The 20,257-nt window shown below is 35.1% G+C and overlaps 1 protein-coding gene across 2 annotated transcripts in view; it reads left to right on the forward strand.

Annotated features, from left to right (window-relative positions):
• NINL (ninein like) overlaps positions 1 to 20,257 on the forward strand; it is a 164,696-nt gene that overhangs the window by 83,519 nt on the left and 60,920 nt on the right. For both annotated transcript variants that reach the window (XM_051975818.1, XM_051975819.1), the window contains exons 9-11: positions 6,550 to 6,720; positions 10,418 to 10,551; positions 13,049 to 13,189. In XM_051975818.1, the coding sequence (XP_051831778.1) occupies positions 6,550 to 6,720; positions 10,418 to 10,551; positions 13,049 to 13,189 (446 nt within the window). The remainder of the gene's footprint in view (positions 1 to 6,549; positions 6,721 to 10,417; positions 10,552 to 13,048; positions 13,190 to 20,257) is intronic.

Consider the following 20,257-nt stretch of genomic DNA (forward strand, 5'->3'; position numbering starts at 1 on the left):
TTAAAAGCCAGGAGATTTTTATATTTGATCCTGGAAATAATAGGGAGCCATGGATTTTAACAGATGGAGTTGGCTGATGAGTGGGATTGATATTGTCAGACCTCCTATTTAAGAAGATCAATTTGACAACTGAGTGAAGGATATATTTGATGAAGAGATACCTGAGGTAAAGAAGGTCAACCAGGAAGCTATTGCAACAAGTTCTAGCACGAAATAATGGAAGGTTATACAAGGGTAGAGATAATGTCAAGAGAGAAGGGAGTACATATGAGAGAGGTTATGAAGGTAGAAGGTAGAATGAAGGACTTGATGGCTGATTGGATTTGGGAGGTGAAAGAGAGTGATGTCAAAAATGATACCTAGATGCTTGGGTGGCTGGGTGAATAATGGCGCCTTTAACAATAAGGGAAAAGTTAAGAAGAAGGGCTTGGGGAAAAGATAAGGAGTTCAGTTTAAACTCAGCATGCTGAATTTAAAATATCTATGGGGCAGCTGAAATGAGATGTCCCATTAGCAATGAAGATGTGAGATTAAGGTCAGGAGAGAAGTTAAAGTGGATAAATGTGTATGAGAATCATCAACATGCAGATAAAATTGAATCCATGCAAAATGGTGAGATTAACAAGCAGTAAAAAGTGAAGAGAAGAGTATCCAGACACTGGGGGACACTGTAAGTTAATGGACGTGACTTAGATGAAGATATGTCAAAACTGATAGAAGAATAGCTTCCCAGAGTTATTGAAAATAAAATGACATAAAATTTACAAAGTATAATGCAAGGCTTAAAATATTATATAATCATGCTGGGGATTATTATAACAATAATAATCATTTTTATTATCCATATCTTGTTAGTTTGGCCCCCAGATAAGAGCCACAGTCATCACTGAACTTGTTCTTGAAACTTCTCTACCTTGTTTGTGCTTGTAGTTCACTAGTATCCATTCAGAGAGTTTGATTCAACCTGTCTCCCAGGGGTCATATGAGGTGATCTTTCATGGAGGAAAAAAATAATTTTATGGTGATTTGCTTGTCTTGATGCTTTTCTTAATACTGGAACATTGCTATTGTCCTCTTCTAATCCTATTCTCCATTTTCACACTAATTTTATAAGGAAATGAGGCCATGCAAAATTTTCCTAAGTGGGAATTTTTCTAATATTTTTAATTCTATTGTTGTATTTTGTGGTGGATATAGGAGTGGAGCTATTACCATATTATGCCTTTTGTTAGGCAGTGATCTTATTTGAGAACTAAAAATTCTCATTAGCCAGAGTGAAAGAAAAAAAGTAGCTAACCTATCAGCTTTTGATTTTTCTGAACTGCTTTTCTCACCCCTCTCTTTCTTTTATAATCCTTGTTCTAAAGAAAGAATGCTGGTTAAAGGAGGGGAAAAATATATTTAGAAGTGGAAAAATAAAAGCATCAGGTTTTTTTAAAAATAGCTTCATTTTTCATTGTCAATGAAGGATAGTGCTAGGAGTGTTTCTCTTTCTCTCTCTCTCTCTCTCTCTCTCTCTCTCTCTCTCTCTCTCTCTCTCTCTCTCTCTCTCTCTCTGTGTGTGTGTGTGTGTGTGTGTGTGTGTGTGTGTGTGTGTGTGTGTGCATCATGACTTTAGTAGTATGGGAGTTCATTGCTGTGGTGTGTTTCTTTCACATAATTTATAAACCCTAACATATATATTTAGCAGGTAGTTTCATGACAAAAAATGAGTCATCTTGAACCCAACTCTTTGGTGCTAAACCTTGCTAAGCTTAGCTAAAGTGATGATCAAACAGGTGCCAAAGTCATACTCAAAGCCATTCCTTTGTGGTAGGACTTAGTGAAGCTGATGCTTTAAAGATAAAATGAATTAATTCTTTGTATATTTATATGTGTGTCTGTGCATCATATTTGTGTAAAATATAATCTTAACCATTAACTTAGCTTTGTATGCTAGGAGAACTACTAAAGAAAGATATTTTCTTTTCAATGGTTATATTGGTATATATTCTTTTTATTCATTTGGAAAGGATCTTAAAGGAATTTTTTGTAAGGGTTAAGCACCAAAGATGGAGAAGAACATAGCTTCCCAGGGAATCTCTTAGTTGTTTTCAGACAACCCTCTTCCTCAATTCATAAGGAAGCAGGTTGGGATCTCATTTCTTTTTGGAACATAGCTATCTGCTCAGGCAGGGAGTGCTTTTTGAAGTCCTTGGGAGCTCAAGGCCTGCAGAGGCAGCAATCTACAGCAATCACTGAGAAATACGAACCTATTCCAACAAAAACTTCTTAGACAAGAATGAGAGAGGTGGAGTGAGCTGTCTCAGTCCTGACTAGAAACCTGAGCAATAGATTATTTCTGAGTATTGTTGTATAACAGATAAAATAAATAATAGCAGTATTCATATAGCACTTATTATGTGCTAGGCAGAAGAGCAAATCAGGCAGTATCTAAAGAAACTCAGGTGGAAGGTCAAATACTGAAGATACAGATTAAATACTCTGGCCACATAATGAGAAGACAGGACTCATTGGAAAAGACCTTGCTGTTGGGAAGGATTGAAGGTAAAAGGAAAAAGGAACAGCTGAGGATAAGATGGATGGATGGTATCATAGAAACAATAAACATGAACTTAACAACTTTGAGAAAAATTGGAGATAGAAGGGCCTAATGTGCTATGGTTTCTGGGGTTATGAAGAGTTAGACATGATTGAATGACTGGACAACAGCAAAGTGTGTCAGGCCCTATGCTTAACACTTTATAAACATTATCTCATTGATCCTCATAATAGTCCTGTCAAATAGCTACTATTATTATTCCCATTCTACTGATGAAGAAATATTTCTTTCTTTTTTTTATAGCTTTTTATTTATAAGTTATGTATTTGGGTAATTTTGCAACATTGACAATTGCCAAACCTTTTGTTCCAATTTTTCCCTCCTTCCCTTCCCTCCTCCCCCAGATTGCAGGTTGACCAATACATGTTAAATATGTTAAAGTATAAATTAAATACAATATAAGTATATATGTCCAAACAGTTATTTTGCTGTACAATAAGAATCAGACTTTGAAATAGTGTACAATTAGCCCGTGAAGGAAATCAAAAATGCAGGCGGACAAAAATAGAGGCAGTGGGAATTCTGTGTAGTGATGATGAAGAAATATTTCAGAAATGTTACTTGATAAATCTCAATGTGACCAGAATCTATGTGTCTGTGTTTGTGAGTTTAATTATTTCCATTACATGCCATCAAGCAGAACCTATCCAATTCTTGTTCCATCACTGGACAGGTTGGACAAAAGTACAGGAAAGAGACCCCATAAGGTCCATTCTAGAGCACTGGTCTGCAAAGGATAGTTTGCTTGTTTTCAAGAGTTCTTTGGGTGTGCAGGATGTTTTCTTTAAAGCATAAATGCTTATGATTTTGTTTCTGGTCTAAATTAGTTAATTTGTTTGTTTTATCCTTTATTAGTGCATTGTCAAAAGTAGTGCTGTTCTTCCTCAGCATTCTGGCTTTAGTTTGTTTGAGTTTGGGGTTTTTTTTTGGCAGTCTAGAAGCATGTTTTCTAGATCTTATGTCCCTTTACTGAAATGACCTATGACTAAAAATGTTTGAGAACCAGTGCTTCTCCCAAGATATATAAAATTACATGTGGGAAAGTGGGAGGGTGAAGAGCAGTGGGGACAAGATTGGCCTTGAAGCTGCAAACCCATGAGTTTTGGGGGTACTTGTTATCCCTCTCATTAATAGGAGCAAAATCTTTCAGGTGCTTTATGCCACTCTATGACAAGAGCTGGTAAAGAAACAGAGGCAATGGGGCAGGGCCAGCTTATGCAGCCACATTGGTGCTTCTTGATTGGGTGGTCCCCCTCAGAGTTTAACACTATATAATATATTTTGTCATCATTTTATGTGAAAGCAATCATTTTGGGATGCCTTTTCCTACTCTGCCTTTCCTCACTGATGATTGTAAAAGTAGATAGGCTCTGATTATAAAGGCTATGACTTGGTAGATAGACTGCTTCATTTGGGAAAAAGAATTTGGGATCAAATCTCACTTCAGACTTCGTTTTATTAAAGCAGTTTATTTTCAAAACATCTGCATAGATAATTTTCAACATTCACTTTTGTAAAACCTTGTGTTCCAAATTTTTTTCCTCCCTTCCTCCATCCCCTCCCCTAAATGGCAAATCATCCAATATCTTAAAAATGTGCAATTCTTCTATATATATTTCCACAATTATCTTGGCACACAAGAAATAGATCAAAAAAGGGAAAAAAATAAGAAAGAAAACAAAATGTATCACTTCAGACTCTTATTAGTTGTGGGATCATTTTGCAAATCACCACCTTTCTGAACCTCAGTTCCCTCAATCATCATCAAGGAATAACAACTGTAGTAATGATGTCCCAAGTTATAAGGCTCAAAAGAGATTATATATTTTAAAACACATTGCAAACTATAGAGATGTCAGCTACTGTAGTTACCATAGTGAAGCCATTTTAAGATATAGTGCTAGGGGCCTGAGTTCAAATTCCAAACTCTTGTAGTTACTGTCTGTATAGCCTAGGGCAAAACTCTTAATCTCCTGGGGAATTGATTTTCTCATCAATAAGGTAAAAAAGTTGGACCCAGATGCCTCTAAAGTGTATTCCATTTGGAGAATGATGTTCTAAGATGTCATCTCTACAAATGTGTCTTTTTCTTTTTAGTGGCTTCCAAAGGTCTCACAGAGAAAATAGTATATATCGTTCTGAACTCCAAACCTTTCCAGTTTTTCCTGTCTTGGTATTTAGTACCCTCAGATCCAGAACATTGACCTCACACCCCAATGATTTCCTAGCTCTTTGTGAGGGGCATTTAAAATGATGAGCAATTGGGGACTCAGAAATAAATTTCTACTCTAACCCCTCTCCCTAAGTGATGGGTCTGTCTCCTAGATCTGATCATGTGCTTTCCAACCTTTTCCATACTCAAGTATAATGAAACTGAAAGAAAATCCCGAACATTAGCTACTCATTGCACAGCCATGTCTAGGGCTGACTTCCCAGTGTTGTTGTCTGCATCAATGAGGCATTTTGGATTACATGAGTGGCAACCCTTCAGTGTTCTTTGTTAATAGCTTAATGTGATTAAATCAAGTCAACAAATAACAAGTGACAAATGTGACTAGCACAGATCCAGAAAAGGAGATATATATGATAACTAACTTAGAGTGGCTTAGGCCAGGGGTTAAGTGCTGAAATATTCACCTTCAAACTATTTGCCATTTATGAGGGATGATGGAGCTGCTGCTGATGCCAGAGAAACTTAACAGTGCTAAGAATTATTGATGGACATTTTTATCAACTGTTTAATATTCATCTTGTCCCAAAAGTCTTAGTACAGGGGTTAAGCTAAAACGTTACCCTTAGAAGCATTGCTTAGAAGATGTTGCAGCATGTTACTTTTGCAGGCAACTAGATGGTGTTGGGAATAGAGTACCAGGCTTAGAGTCAGGAAAACATTAGTTCAAATCTAATCTCAGACATGTATTAACTGTATGACCCTGGGCAAGTCCCTTAACTCTGTTTGCCTCAGTTTCTTCATCTGTAAAATAAACAGGAGACAGAAATGGCAAGTTACTCTGTTTTTGCCAAGAAAACCCCAGATGGACTCACAGTCAGACATAATTGAAAAATTATATTATTTTGTTAAATAGGTATATGTTAATAGATGTGTACATATAAGTGTATTCATACGAAAATGGTGTTCTTCTATCATAGGCTATAATACACGCATGTGCATAAATATCTACATACAAAGACACATGTATACATGCATATTTACATAAATAGACCTGTATATACACGTGTGTGCTATGTGAGAGTGGGTACGTACATGCGTTTGTGTGTGTTTACATGCATGCTGGTAATGCAGTAGATAGAGAGCTAGACATAGAGTCAGGCAGTTTAAATCCAGCCTTGGACATATAATAGATGTATGAATGGGAACAAGTCACTTAACCTCTATTTGCCCTAGTTTCCTCAATTATAAAATAAGGATAGTTATAGTACCTTTCACAATTCCAATAAACTTGGAAGGGAAGATGCATCCAAAGAGAGAACCCTGAAGACTGAATGTGGATTGAAGCATAATTTTTTTCACCTTTTTTTGCTGTGTATGTTTGCTTTTTCTTTCTTATGGTTTTTTTCCCTTTTGATGTGATTTTGTTTATACAATGTGACAAATATAGAAGAAGGATTGCACATATTTAACTTATATCAGATTGCTTGCTATCTTGGAGAAGGGGAAGGTAAAGGAAGAAAGGAGAAAAATTTGAATCACAAAATCTTATAAAAATTGATGTTGAAAATTTGGAAAAATAAAATACTATTGAGAAAAAAAATAGTATTTTTCATAGTTGTTTTGAGGATAAAATGAGATATTATTTATAAAATACTTGGTCCACTGCCTGGCACACAGTAAATGTTTTATAAGTGATAGTTTTTATTGTGTATATATATACACACTGTATGTATACTGATATGTCTTCTTTTTTTTTTTTTTAATCAATCTGCAGATCTATGAGGAGAACGGCTGTAAAACTTCCACTACCTCATCCCTTCTCTCCATTTGCATGGATGTGCATTTCTTTTCCAGCATTGATGATGGCACTGGATTTGCTATTCCTGAGCAAGTCATAGGCATTTGGGCACAAGAAGGCATAAAGAATGGCAAGGAGATCTTGCAGGTTTGATGTAGACCATTTGGTACTGAAGCAAAGCACTTAGTTAAAACAGCAAAGATATGGAACCAGAATTACATGGAAGCCATGGGGTTTCCTCTATCCATAGCTAGAGAAGTATAGAGTTTAGAAAAGGGGAAAATAAACTGAGTGAACAAAATAGAACACAATTTTGCTTTCAGGAGAGTATAGCTAGAATGTGGACATATGTACTTCCCTATTTTATTATGATAGAAAATCCCCAGCGGAGAAGATTGGTTTGAAACATTATTGTCCTCATTATATGATTTAAAATAAAAGATCATAGAAGTCAGAAAGGATGATACTTCTACTTATGGATTTATTAGAGAGGTTAACTGTACTGATAAATGTAAGAAAAAAACTTAATAATAATAGCTAGCATTTATATAAGGCTTCAATGTTTGACACTTCTCCAGGTTTACATAGTTAATAAATATCAGAGATTGAATTTGAACTCAAGCCTGCTTGACTTTGGGTCCAGCATTTTTTCCACTGCATCAACTAGATCAGATTCAGTAATTGGATCTATCCCTTGTTCTTTTTTAAAAATAATAATAGCTTTTTATTTTTTAAAATACAGGCAAAGAGTTTTCAACTTGACCTTTGCAAAATCTTGTGTTCCAACTTTTCCTTCCTCCTTCTCCCCGTCCCCTAGACAGCAAGTAATCCAATACAGGTTAAACATGTGCAGTTCTTCTAAACATATTTCCACATTTATCAAGCTGCATCCCTTGTTCTTGATGATTTAGACTGCTTTTTTTAATTGTGCGTGTCAATTATGTTTTATATTAAAAAAATATTAAGTGCCATGCACTGTACTTAGTTCTGGGGATACAAAAAGAGACAAAAGATGGTCCCAGACCTCAAGGAGTTTATAATCTAATGAAGGAGACAATATGCAAACAAATATATACAAAGCAAATTGCATGCAAGGTAATAGGAAATGATTAAGGAGATTACTGGGATGAAAAGGGGTTGGGGAAGGTTTCCTACAGAAGGTGGAATTTTAGTTGGGACTTAAAGGAAGCCAAAAATGTGTTAAAGGAAGAAAAGTCAGACTAGAGAAGGGAGAATGTTTCAGGGTTGGGGGATAGATAGCCAGAGAAAATGCCCAGGGCCCAAACTGGAGTGTCTTATTTATGGAACACCCAGGAGCCCATAGTCACTGATTTGAAGGATGAGTTTTGAAGAGTAAGATGTAAAAAGACTGGAAAAGTAGGTTGTGAAGGGCTTCAAATTGTATTTGCTGCTAGAGGCAGTAGGAAGTCAATGGAAAATTTAATGAGTAAAGGAGGTGGTGTAATCGGACCTGCACCTTAGGAAAATTACTTTGGTGGCTGAATGGAGGATGGATCAGTTTAAGATGTCATCCAGTTAGGATGTCTAATGACCATAAGATTCTTTTTCTAGAGAAGACTTAACATTTTGCTCTTTTGGAGTACTTATAAACCTCCTTAATTCTGCTTTGCTAGTTAGAAGCCATTGTCATTTTTGACAACTCTGTTTCTAAGGAGAGATTGCCCTGCTGAGAATTGTTCCCTGGCTGCTCCTTTGTAATGCACATAGCTTTGTCATTGTCAAAAAGTCAGCACTTGCATAATCATAACTTGTGTTATAATTATTGTTCTAACAGCTGACATTGTGATTTTCCTTTTCTCAGAGAGCTCAAATGACCCTGCACATAGGAGTTTTTTTTTCCTTTGCAACATTCAGGGGAAGTTGGGAGAGAGCTGGTCATTTATCCTCCTATAGTACCAGTGGTAAATGGGAGCTTGAATTATATCCCACCTGTCCTGATATGTCCTACTGCCTGTGGCTTGACTTGTATGTAGGCTTTAACACATTTTATAAATGTGGGGGAAGGTTCATAGGTATGAAAACCTGCCTATGTCATTATATTTTTAATGGACTGATACATTTTTAAATTAGTCTTTTATTTTCAAAATACATGCAAAGATAGTTTCAACATGCACCCTTGCAAAACGGTGTGTTCCAAATTTTTCTCAGACAAAATTTTCCAAATTTTCCTTAGACATCAAGTAATCCAATATATGTTAAACATGTGCAATTCTTCTATACATATTTCTATATTTGTCATGCTATACAAGAAGATTCATATCAAAAAGGGAAAAAAAGGAGAAAGAAAACAAAATACAAACAAACAACAACAAAAAGGTGAAAATACTATGTTGTGATCCACATTCAATCCTCACAGTCCTCTCTCTGCATGTAGATGGCTCTCTCTATTACAAGTCTGTTGGAATTGATCTGAATCATCTCATTGTTAAAAGAATCACTCACATCCCTCAGAATTGATTTGGTCTGATAAGTTTTGATGATTTTTTTTCCTTTCTTTTTTCTCATTTAAAAATTTTGTTAAGATGGATGTCTTGAGTAGGATAGGGAAGGATAAAGAGGGGAAATTAAGCAGTGTAAAAATAAAAGATTCAATTTTTTAAAAACCCTGTTTGTTAGAACTTCCAGGTCTTTGAGATGGAGCAACTATAGAGTTTCAGGTCCTCAACATATGGATATAGGTGCCAGACAAGATGCTAAGAAAAAAATGAAACCAAGTGTTGGATTCAGTGGTGTCTAAGGTCCTATCTAACTCTAAATTCTATGTTAAAAAGGAATATGGTATAATGTAAAGAATCCATAGATTCATATATGGGCTCTGTCATTATCTGTGAGATCTTGGGCATACCTTTACCTCTCTATAAAATGAGGGGATTAGGCAACCGACTTTTAATCTAGTGCTACTCACTAAATTGATCAAGTGATCATAAATCAAGAACTAAGATTCAGGAATTATTCACAGCATGGAGACCCATCTTCTATGACATAAAAGGTGATTTTTTTCTACCCACATCCACAAAGCACACAACATTCTATATCACTGAAAGAGAGACTACCTATATAAAGTGATCTTTGTCCTGAATAAAGGGTCACAACACTCTCAAAAGTGGCCTGAGTCAGATTAAAATATCACTCATAGGTTGTGATGAGGCACCAGTGCAATGATATAAAGTGCTTTGCAAACTTTAAATGTTATTATCTAATGTCATTTACCAAGACAGATAGATAGAATGATGTATATGTAGACGTTGTCCCAAAAGTCAAAGCTTATTAAAACTTATAACTACAGTAAGATTTTTTGAATGCCATGTATATGTTGTGTCTCATACATATATATGCACATATGCATACACATATAGGTATATTTTATCACATACTGTGATTTATATATTTACATACAAATAAATGTATAATATAGTATCTGTATACACATACTCTTTATATGTGTGTATATACATACACATATGTATATATTCTGCTTGTGTATATCTATGTATCTATCTCTACCTGTCTATGTCAGGCTTCCTTAAAATTTCAGTTAAAATCCCACTTCTTGCAGAAAACCTTTATTGGTCCATTTAACATTAGTTCCTTCCCCCAAGATGACTCTATCTCTGTTTTATCTTGTATGTATCTTCTTTGTATGTGGTTGTTGTCTCTTCCATAAGACTGAACTTCAGGCAAAGGCTATTTTTTCATTTCTTTGCACTTTAAGTGATTTGCAATTTAACTTACTTGTATTAAAATATCCCATAAACACTGTTGATTATTGTTAGCAATAGCCTCATCTGCCAATAACCCCATCAGGCTTTTTTATTATTTCTAGAACCTGGACTTCAACATAGAAGATAAAGTGAATCTTTTGGAACTGACATGGGCTTTTGATAACGAGTTGATGACTGGTGGGGGGATTCAGCAGGCAGCCTTGGCCTCCTACAGACATGAACTCTGCTATCTGCAGTAAGAACCTTCTGTTTGTGTATGTTAGTTTAGAGACTTGTAGTGGAATTCTGTTTATGTATTGGCTTGCTTTGTTGAAAATTTCAGACACATAGACTGTGATATATATTGGAGGAAGTGTTGAACCATTGGTCATAACTCTGGAGAATCTCCAGGCTGTCAGGGAAAAACAGCTAATCTTAAGAGCAGCCTTTGTTGCAGCATATCCTTTTTTTATAATTTAATCAATAAAAATTTATTAAATGCCTACTGTATATATAAAACATCAAATTTAGGCCTTGGAGCATCGATACCAAAAAAATGCCATCCTAGCATTTAAGGATTGTATAGTTTATGCTTGCATTTATGTTTTTCCTCCCGGGTTATTTATACCTTCTGAATTCAATTCTCCCTGTGCAACAAGAAAACTGTTTGGTTCTGCACACATATATTGTATCTAGGATATACTGCAACCCATTCAACATGTAAAGGACTCTTGCCATCTGGGGGAAGGGGTGGAGGGAGGGAGGGGAAAAATCGGAACAGAAATGAATGCAAGGGATAATGCTGTAAAAAATTACCCTGGCATGCGTTCTATCAATAAAAAATTATTTAAAAAAAAAAATCAATAGACAAGTACACATATTGTAAAAAAAAAAAAAAAAAAGGATTGTATAGTTTAATAACTCCAGTAAGATACTAAATAACCATAATACTCAGAAAGTTACAAAACAACATGTTGAGTAAAATCTGAGGGAAAGGTTGTTACCAACCAGAGAATTGGGGAAGATTTCCCAATATAGAGAGCATTTGAAGTAGATAAGTGATCAAGAGATAAAAAGAAGATAGAACAAATGGGAAAGGATTGACTAGTATCCAAATGCCTAGGAAATTTTCCAAGTTATCACCAAAAAATAGGCAACATTGAAAGGGACCAATGTGCAGTATTTGTAAAGAAGGAAAAAAAAAAAAAAACCGAAGAATAAAATGAAGATTAAACTTTCCTAGCAGTCTGTTTTCTCAGCCTGAATAACTTATGATTTGTCAGACTTGAAAACTTAACACTCATGCCTCTTGTCAGGTTTTCATTTTAGCCTAGTTTATAAATGACCCTGAACTTTGTCTTTTAAACTGATGAACTCTGAAATCTGTTTAAAAAGGAACAGCAAACAATAATCTCTAAATTTAAGGGCTAGTCAGTGTTTGAGCCAAATTATAGAAAGATTCTAAAAGGAAGAGAGAAATATGTTTTATTATTTTGAAATTTGATTTTGCTAACATCAAGACTGAAAATATTCCCATAAACCAATATAGTTAAAAAAGTGAATCCGATTTTCTCAGTATCACTGGGTCCTGGACACCAAAAGAAAAACAGAAAACATTTCCCAATCTAGCATACAATCTCAAAATAAGAGTTTGGACAGGAACAATATGTCAATTACATTATGATCCCATTTTAATCAAATTCTATTTGAGATTTAGCTATTTATAGATTCCCTCTATTTGCCAAGAAGATAAGTGGAGTGATTATTTTTATATGTTTATTGATTGATGCTTTTAAAGTCATAGGAATTATTGTAAATAGCACATTCTGTTCCCCAGGCAGTAAATGGGAAATAACATTGATGGAAAATTAACTCATTTTTGTTAAATTTTATGCTTCCAGATAAAATTTTTTAAAAATTGGATTATAGGGGCAGCTAGATGGCATGGATGGAGCACCAGCCCTGAAGTCAGGAGGATCTGAGTTCAAATGTGGTCTCAGACACTTAAAACTTTCTATCTGTGTGTGACCCTGGGCAAGTCACTTAACCCCAATTGCCTCAGCCCAAAAAAAAAAAAAAAGGATTATATTAAGATAATAAAATAATATGTAAATAAACATGCAGCTTTATGTAAAATCCAATCTAGTATTGCTTATTTGTTCAAAACACACTTTTTAAACAGCTGTTTTGTGCACATCACCATAAAATTTGATCTGGGAAAATAAAATAAAAGGCACAATCATTTCCTTTTAAAAAGTTACACTCTTCTTGGAACTGAGCGATTTTAGACAGCTTTGCTAGCTGAACTTAAAAATGCTGAACCTCCTTTTTACTTTAAATTCCAGAGAATGTAATCTGCAGGTTTTCCAAGGGGAGACAAAATTGATGATAAGGAGAATTTTCCTTTTAGAACCCAATGACTTTTATCAATGAAACATAAAAGCTGTACTAGAACAATGCTAGGCCAGGGCCTTGGCAGTGATTCAAAGAGATCAGAAGACTAGGTAATTCCCAAAGAGTGTTGACCTATTCCATTCCCCTTTGATTTACTCGACTAAGTTTGCATCCATGCACAGCAGTAGCAGCACTGCCTCCCAGTACCTATAAAGCATAGAAATGGATACTCTCTCTGTCTCCATCCTGCCCCCACCAATTGCAAATTCTTCTTTTGCTTTAATCTATCCAAATGAGAGAAAATAAGACTGTTGATGCTGTGATTTGAATTCAATAATGTCTCTTTCTTCCACGGACAGAGGGCAAGCTGAGCAGACAGTGAAGGAAAGAGACAAACTGAAGCATGATTTGGAGAAAGTGGAAAAACGTAATTTGGAGTTTGTCAAAGAGATGGATGACTGCCACATTGCCATGGAGCACCTCACTGAAAGCAAAATTAAGTATGTGAAACTAGACTCTTGGGGTTGGGTTGGCCAATAAATTGTGGTTCTCCTAGAACCAGCGATGTTAATTCCTCTGTTCATATATATAATATATGAACCTATTGTCTTATATATGTCATATAATATATGAGCCTATGTCCCTCTGGTCCTTCCTATACATCAGATATGTCAAACTCAAGTCCCCAGTAGTGCAAACTTCCTGAGTGAGGCTGAATTAGATTAAAATGTAATTTGGAAATGTTTAACAAAATAAATTAAGATGCAGTACAACATAGCTAATGTTACTTTGTGGTTTTCTAAGTCAGTACGCTGCCTTCAAGGTTTCTATTTGAAGTTGAAGAAAGCCAGAAAAGTAGGAGAGACTTGGAGTGATTTTTCTTGCACGACATGACAAATATGGAAATAACTTTAAAAGAATCGCACATATTTAATCTAGGATTAATCTTACTTAGAATCACATAGCTAATATCATCAGTGTCAGAACCCATGTCCTTTGGCTCCAAAGCCAATGCCCATTTCATTGTACCAATTTATGTAATAACAAAGTGCAAGGTAAATGCTAGCTATTATTACTATTGTCTTCTTTGTTGGTATGGAATTATTATTAATATATTTGATTTTCCTTTGTGCCTCCTAAGGGAGAAGAGAAATGTGTGGAGGGAGTCAAGATAAAGCTATGTGTGTTAGTGTGGGAAAACTGCACAACTGAATTACAGTAGACAATCCTGGAGTGAGAGTTGGTCTCATTGTCTTGAAACCACTGTGTTCCCACACCAATACTACCACACAGACGTTGACTTTTCTAGACCATTGGTTAAGTGATGGAAAAAACCTACATTGGCTGAAGCTCCAAAAACCATTAGCCCAAAGATAATGGGGAATTGCAACTTGAGCAGAAGAGGTCTAGAAGATCAGCAAATAGGATTTTTCATATTTTTGATCTAGCTGGGGAGAGGGAAAAACTAGATTCTTGAACTGAGCTCTGCCACTGTGAGTTTAGACAAATCACAGCCTCATTCTCTGACCCTTCTTAATTCCAGTGCCTTCCTTCTTTAAATTATTTTCTATTTATCCTGTCTGTAGCTTGCTTTGTATATATTTGTTTGCATTATTTGTTTGCATATATTTTTTCAATTGTATTTTATTTTTATTATGTAAAGATAGTTTTCAATATTCATTTTTGCAAAATTTTGTGTTTTAAATTTTCTTTCTCCCTTCCCTTCCCTAATACAACAAGCAATCTGATGTAGGTTAAACAAGTGAAATCCTTTAAAAAGTATTTGTCATGTTTTGCAAGAATAATCAGACCAAAAGGGGAAAAAAAAACACAAGAAAGAAAACAAACAAAAAGGTGAAAATGCTATTCTTCAATCCATATTCAATGGTCTAGAAAAGTCAATGTCTATTTGTGGTGGTAATGGTGTGGGAACACATTGGTTTTAAGAGAGTCACAAACAGCCAAATTCCAAGACAATCTGACCAACTCTCATTCCAGGGCTGTCTACTGAAATTCATGTCATGCAATATTCCCATCCTAATTAACCCACATAGCTTTATCTTGACTCCCTCCACACACTTCTCTCCCCTCCTCCTTTAGGAGGGATGTGATTGGCATTTTTCATCCCAAGTCTATTGGAATTGCCATCCCTCATTAGATTATAAACACCTTCGATAGGGACTTTCTTACTATACTTGGCATATAATAGGAGCTTAATAAATGTTGATTGCTAATTTCCTCATCTGTAAAATGAACAAATTAATGCTGGATGGTCTCTTCTGGTGTCAGTATTTTAAGATTCTGTTATTCCTAAGGCCAAGAATAGAATGTCTCAAATACAGGCAAAGAGATTTGCTACATATTTATTAATGTTCTTATAATAGAAAGAGCACTGTCTGTGACACGATAGGATTTGTATTGAAATCCCACTCTGCTACGTAAGACCTCTGCACTTACATCTCTCTGGACTTAATTTTCCTCAACTCTAAAATGAAGAGATTGGACTAGATGATCCTGTTTCAGTAATGAAAATATTTAGGGAAATGTATTCTGCTAGTTTTTGTTACATTGATGCTACTGTAGCAACAGCTTCTGTTGGTAGCAGCTACTCTCAGGAACACTCATGGAGGAGATCGTTCTGTGGTTTGCCATGTTAGTGGTATAAAGCTCATGTGAGTGTTTGCGAAGTGCCAGCTAATCACACTGTAGTGCAATAATTGGTTTTTTCATTTCACAGCTTTCCCTAGTAGCCCACCTGCTAATTAGCAAATGAACTTTCTAGGTCTTATGACTCCAGGCCAATCCAGTTGCCAGCCTGATAATTGGCCTCCTTGGCTGCTCAGGCTTGTAGTTTCCTTCTGGTCCAATGAGGAAGGGCCAATAAATCTGGCCAGAGGCCTCTGTCCTCCTTCAGGGTCCCAGTGTTCCAGGCCTTTGGTCTGGGCAGGGGAGGCTCCTCAGAAAGGAAAGCACAAGGCTCGACAGCAGCCAGTTCTCAAGCATTTTAGTCTCAGGATCCCTTTCTGCTCCTCAAAATTATTAGGGTGTTGAGATGGCACAGTGGATAGAGCGCCAGTCCTGGAAGCAGATGGACCTGAGATCCAATATAACCTACACACTTTGCTGTGTGTCTCTGGGCAAGTCACTTAATACGGATTGTCTCCCAAAGGCAGAATTATTGAGGATCCCACAGATCCTTATGTGTGTTATATGTGTAGACCCTTATCATATGAGAAATTAAAATGTTATTTTGATGCTCTATAATATAACATATTATAATAATAAAATATAATTATGGTGCAGAGCAAGTGCAATGGATTGAAAACCTGGCTTAGGTTCAGGAAGATCTGAGTTCAACTATGACCTAACTGTGTGACCTAGGCAAATCACTTAATCCTGTTTGTCTCAGTTTCCTCACCTGTAAAATGAATTGGGGAAGGAAATGGCAATCACTCCAGGATCTTTGCCAAGAAAATTCTAAATGAGGTGATGAAGAGTTGTACAAGACTGAAATTAATGAACAGCAACAATATTATTATGAAAATAGTTTTGACCTCATGGACTCCCAGAAAAGGTCACTTTTTCCTCTCCCGTCCCTTGAAGCTTGCCATGTCATCCCTTGTTTCTATATTGTGTACACTTTTGAAAAGAGGGCTTGAATTTTTTTAAGCAGGTGGAGGATTCTTGGAAGATGGAGGATTAAGTTGGTAAATTTCAAACTCTCCTGATTTCCCCCACAAATAGAATAGATTTTCAGGACTTTCTATCAACCAAACCTGAACCTAATAGAAAACTTAACATGTAAGAGCCAATATTACAATCAGTTTCAAAGAACTCAACATGGATAAATTTGTTTATATCTTTTTTACATGAGAAATATATTTTTTTTAACAAGGGAAATGTATAGCATAGGTTTAAGATTTACATCAACAATAAGGCAGCTCAAATGAAAGATTGGGGCAGAGTTAAGGTAAAAATAGTAATTATGTCATACAAATGAGGTGCAGAGAAAGAATAGACACAGAGGCATTAGAGGGGGAAGGAAGGCCCATAGTTCTGAAAACCTATTCACAATGGAAATGGGTTAAATAGGCAACCCTACATATATATTATGAAGGGTATAGCACCTTCCAAAGTCTATAAAGAAATAAGGGGGTGGGAGAAATGGGCAGACAGGGATAGAAAAGAAATATGTATCTATATGTATGGGGGTATGTGTCTGTGTATGTATGTGTATTTATTTGTGTACATATGTATATATAAATATATCCTTTCTTAACTATAGCATGCTTCAGGATAGGGGGGGAATGAGAGGAGGAAAAAAGAATAAAGTAAAAAGAGTACATGGAAGAGAACAAAAGAACAATTTACAAGGAAATAAAGAAAAGATAGACATTCATGACTATAATAATATATATTATATATGTCATAATATATTAATATAATATATAATGATATATCTATAATATATATGAATATAAAGAAAATAGGGACATTCATGAATATTATATATATAATTCATCTTTTACTAATAAATATGCTTTCTTAAATTTATTATTATATTATATCTATTGAATCCTCCCTAATGTTCTACTTGGTCAATGCCAATGGTCTCTTTTATTTGGTTTATTTTGTTTTATATTCCTTTTCTGTTTTTCTTTCTTCTTCTGTTTCTTTAAATAATATAATATTTCCTAATTTCTCTGAATTTCATCTATAAAAAAGGGATAGTAATAATACCTACCACACAAGGTTTTTTTGACTATGAAATGAGAAAATATATGACAAGTGCATTGCAAGTCTTGAAGTGCTAAAAATAAATGAAAGATGATGGAATTAAGGTTCAGGGGTTAAGTTCTATCTACCAAAACATCCTACCTTATCTGTTGTATTTACCTCAAGTACCTTTCTTTTTGGGGGAAGGGACTTGATGAGCTGGATATTTTGCTTAAGAATGAAGGTTTGGATAAGTATTAAGGTTGAATGAATTTTTAAGCATCTGCTTGATCTAAATACACCATGCACAGTCAAGTGTATCAATTCATCAGTCATTTTTACAAAGGTTTTTATTCAAATCTGCACTTAATTGGGTTATTGGATGATCATTTTATCACAGATGCATTTGGATTTGGTGTTAATAGAATTTTTATTTGAACCCCAATGTTTAGCACATAGTGTTTAATAAATGCTGTCTTTATCTTTCTATCTTTAATAATCTTCTGTCTGTATATCTATTTTTCTGTCTATCTATCTCTGTCTTCAAATTCATCATTTAAAATTCTAATATTCAAGGTTGCTTGCTTGGGGTAATCAAATTCCTAGAAGTACAGTTAGAACAAACTAATATCAAAATGTTTAGAATATTTTAGGAATATTTTTATCCCATATTACAATGTACTTGGTAAATTTGATGGATTCAGTATGCCCTATATTTTATAAAAATTGGTCATAAAAATGTGGGGGGGGGGTTCAACTTCATGAAAACATCTATTAAAAATGGCAATCTTATAGAATAATGGAAAGAGCTAGTCAGTAAAAGTCAATATGTTTGATAGAACTACTTTGCATCATACTTAAAATTCCCATCTTATTCTATTGCCTAATGGCTGTTTGATGGACTAGAGAAAAACAAATTAAGCATCATATTCCATTTTTGTAAAGCCTCAGAGCTTTTATTTTTTATAGAGGGAGATTCAGCTAGAGTGCCTAGAGAATTAACTCAGTAATTCCTTGGCTCATTAGTAGAAATGAAACCATAAAAATCCTGCAACTTGAAAATTACCTTGGGGGAAAAAAAAAGAAAAGTACCTGAGAATTTTCTAGTTTTAAACAATTTCATTAGTTCTAAAAATACTGTTTTTAGATGTCAGCTGGAAATAAAATAATGAACCAAATATGCTATCAACTCATTTCATATAATTACAGTAGCTTATTTACATTTGGATTTACCTCCTTGTAGATTATCTGTGGGAGGTTTTATATTCCAGATGAGCTTTCTCTTACTTCCCACGCTGGGTCACCTTTTTGCTCCTTACATTGGTATGATCATGAAATACACAATAATTCTGATATGCCAAGAAAAGCATAATTAGTCAGGAAAAAATTTAAGACATATGTATTCTGAATAACTGCAAATGGTTTTTGAATGATCTATTCCACTGATTGGTTCATTAGCTTGACTGTTGAGAATTATAGTTGATGTGCACATCTTGAATTTGATTTCCCTCCTTAAGTATCTGGTAGAAAATTAGCAACATGGCTTTCTGAAGACAAAGAGCCAAAAGCCCTTCCTTCACATGCCTTTTGCATAATCTCTTTTTTGTAAGAAAGAATTCAAGGTGAAGGATAAAAATATGCTGGCCAGTGTAATAACAATTTAATTAAATAAATATCTTATTGTACTTAGAATCATATTCCCAGATACATGACAGCTGGGAAATGTTCTATGTAGAAATCTTTATGAGCAGCCAGGGAGGGCATACAGAAATGAATAGTATATCATCAGAAAATTACTTTAAGAGTTGATTGTTCCCTCAGTAGGGTTGATTCATGTGTGTTACTTTTCAAGCATTGTGAAGGCAGGAGTAGTGTAGGAGATTTGAGATTTGTGTTTGAGTCTTTGGGAACATTGCCTCCTAAACTTATCTAGTACTCATTGTGGCTCTTTAGGTCAATGTTTTGGGCAGTCTGTGGTTTGCACTGTATAATGTTGGATTGACTGCAGAATCAGATACTTAGTAAAAGGTCTGTAACTTTAAATCTTCCATTTTTTCTAAAACCCAGACCCTATCATCCTCTATAGTTAAAGGATTGTAAATTTAGAGAAGAGTTTCTTGATTTTTTCTTAAGTCATGGAACCTTTTGACTGTTTGTTTACAGAATAACCTTTTTAAATGTATGAAATCAAATATATAAAATTACAAAACATTTGTATATTGAACCAAGTACACTGAAATACATTTATCAATTTTTTAAAAATAAAGCTCATATACTTTAGGTTAAAAATCCCTGGGGGAAGAGATCTTGGAGGCCATTGAGTCCATCCCCATCATTTGACAGATGAGAAAACTGAGATCAGTTAGGGATCAAATAACCAGATTAAATTCTGCTCAGACAGAAGTAGGTGACAAAGGGAGAGTTTAAATCTTGATCCTCTAATTCCAGTCATTTATCTTTCTGTTATACCAAATCATAATATCCAACTATGCCTGAGTATAGCTCCAATCTTGTTTTATTATTGAGGAAGTGCCATTTGAAATCTCTGTGCCTCCTACTTCAGATTTCATGCATTCATTTTCAGGTCAAATTACTCTAGCAGAACCAATCAAGCACCTTGCACAAACTACCAGATTTTAGCTATCCAGCTGTTTCTTACAAAGTTAAAGGAAGGGATTGGCTCAGACCACGTAGGCAGCAGACAGCCAGACCTTGGACATTTTCTCATTGCTTTGAGGATTCATTGTTTATCATCACTACTGTTTTCTGCTCTGGACACTGAGTGACTTAATTCTATAGATAGGGAGAGAAAGGGAACAGACAGTGTACTTTCTAGACAAATCAATTGTAAA

Source organism: Antechinus flavipes, chromosome 2, assembly GCF_016432865.1.
Source record: "Antechinus flavipes isolate AdamAnt ecotype Samford, QLD, Australia chromosome 2, AdamAnt_v2, whole genome shotgun sequence".
Taxonomy (NCBI): domain Eukaryota; kingdom Metazoa; phylum Chordata; class Mammalia; order Dasyuromorphia; family Dasyuridae; genus Antechinus; species Antechinus flavipes.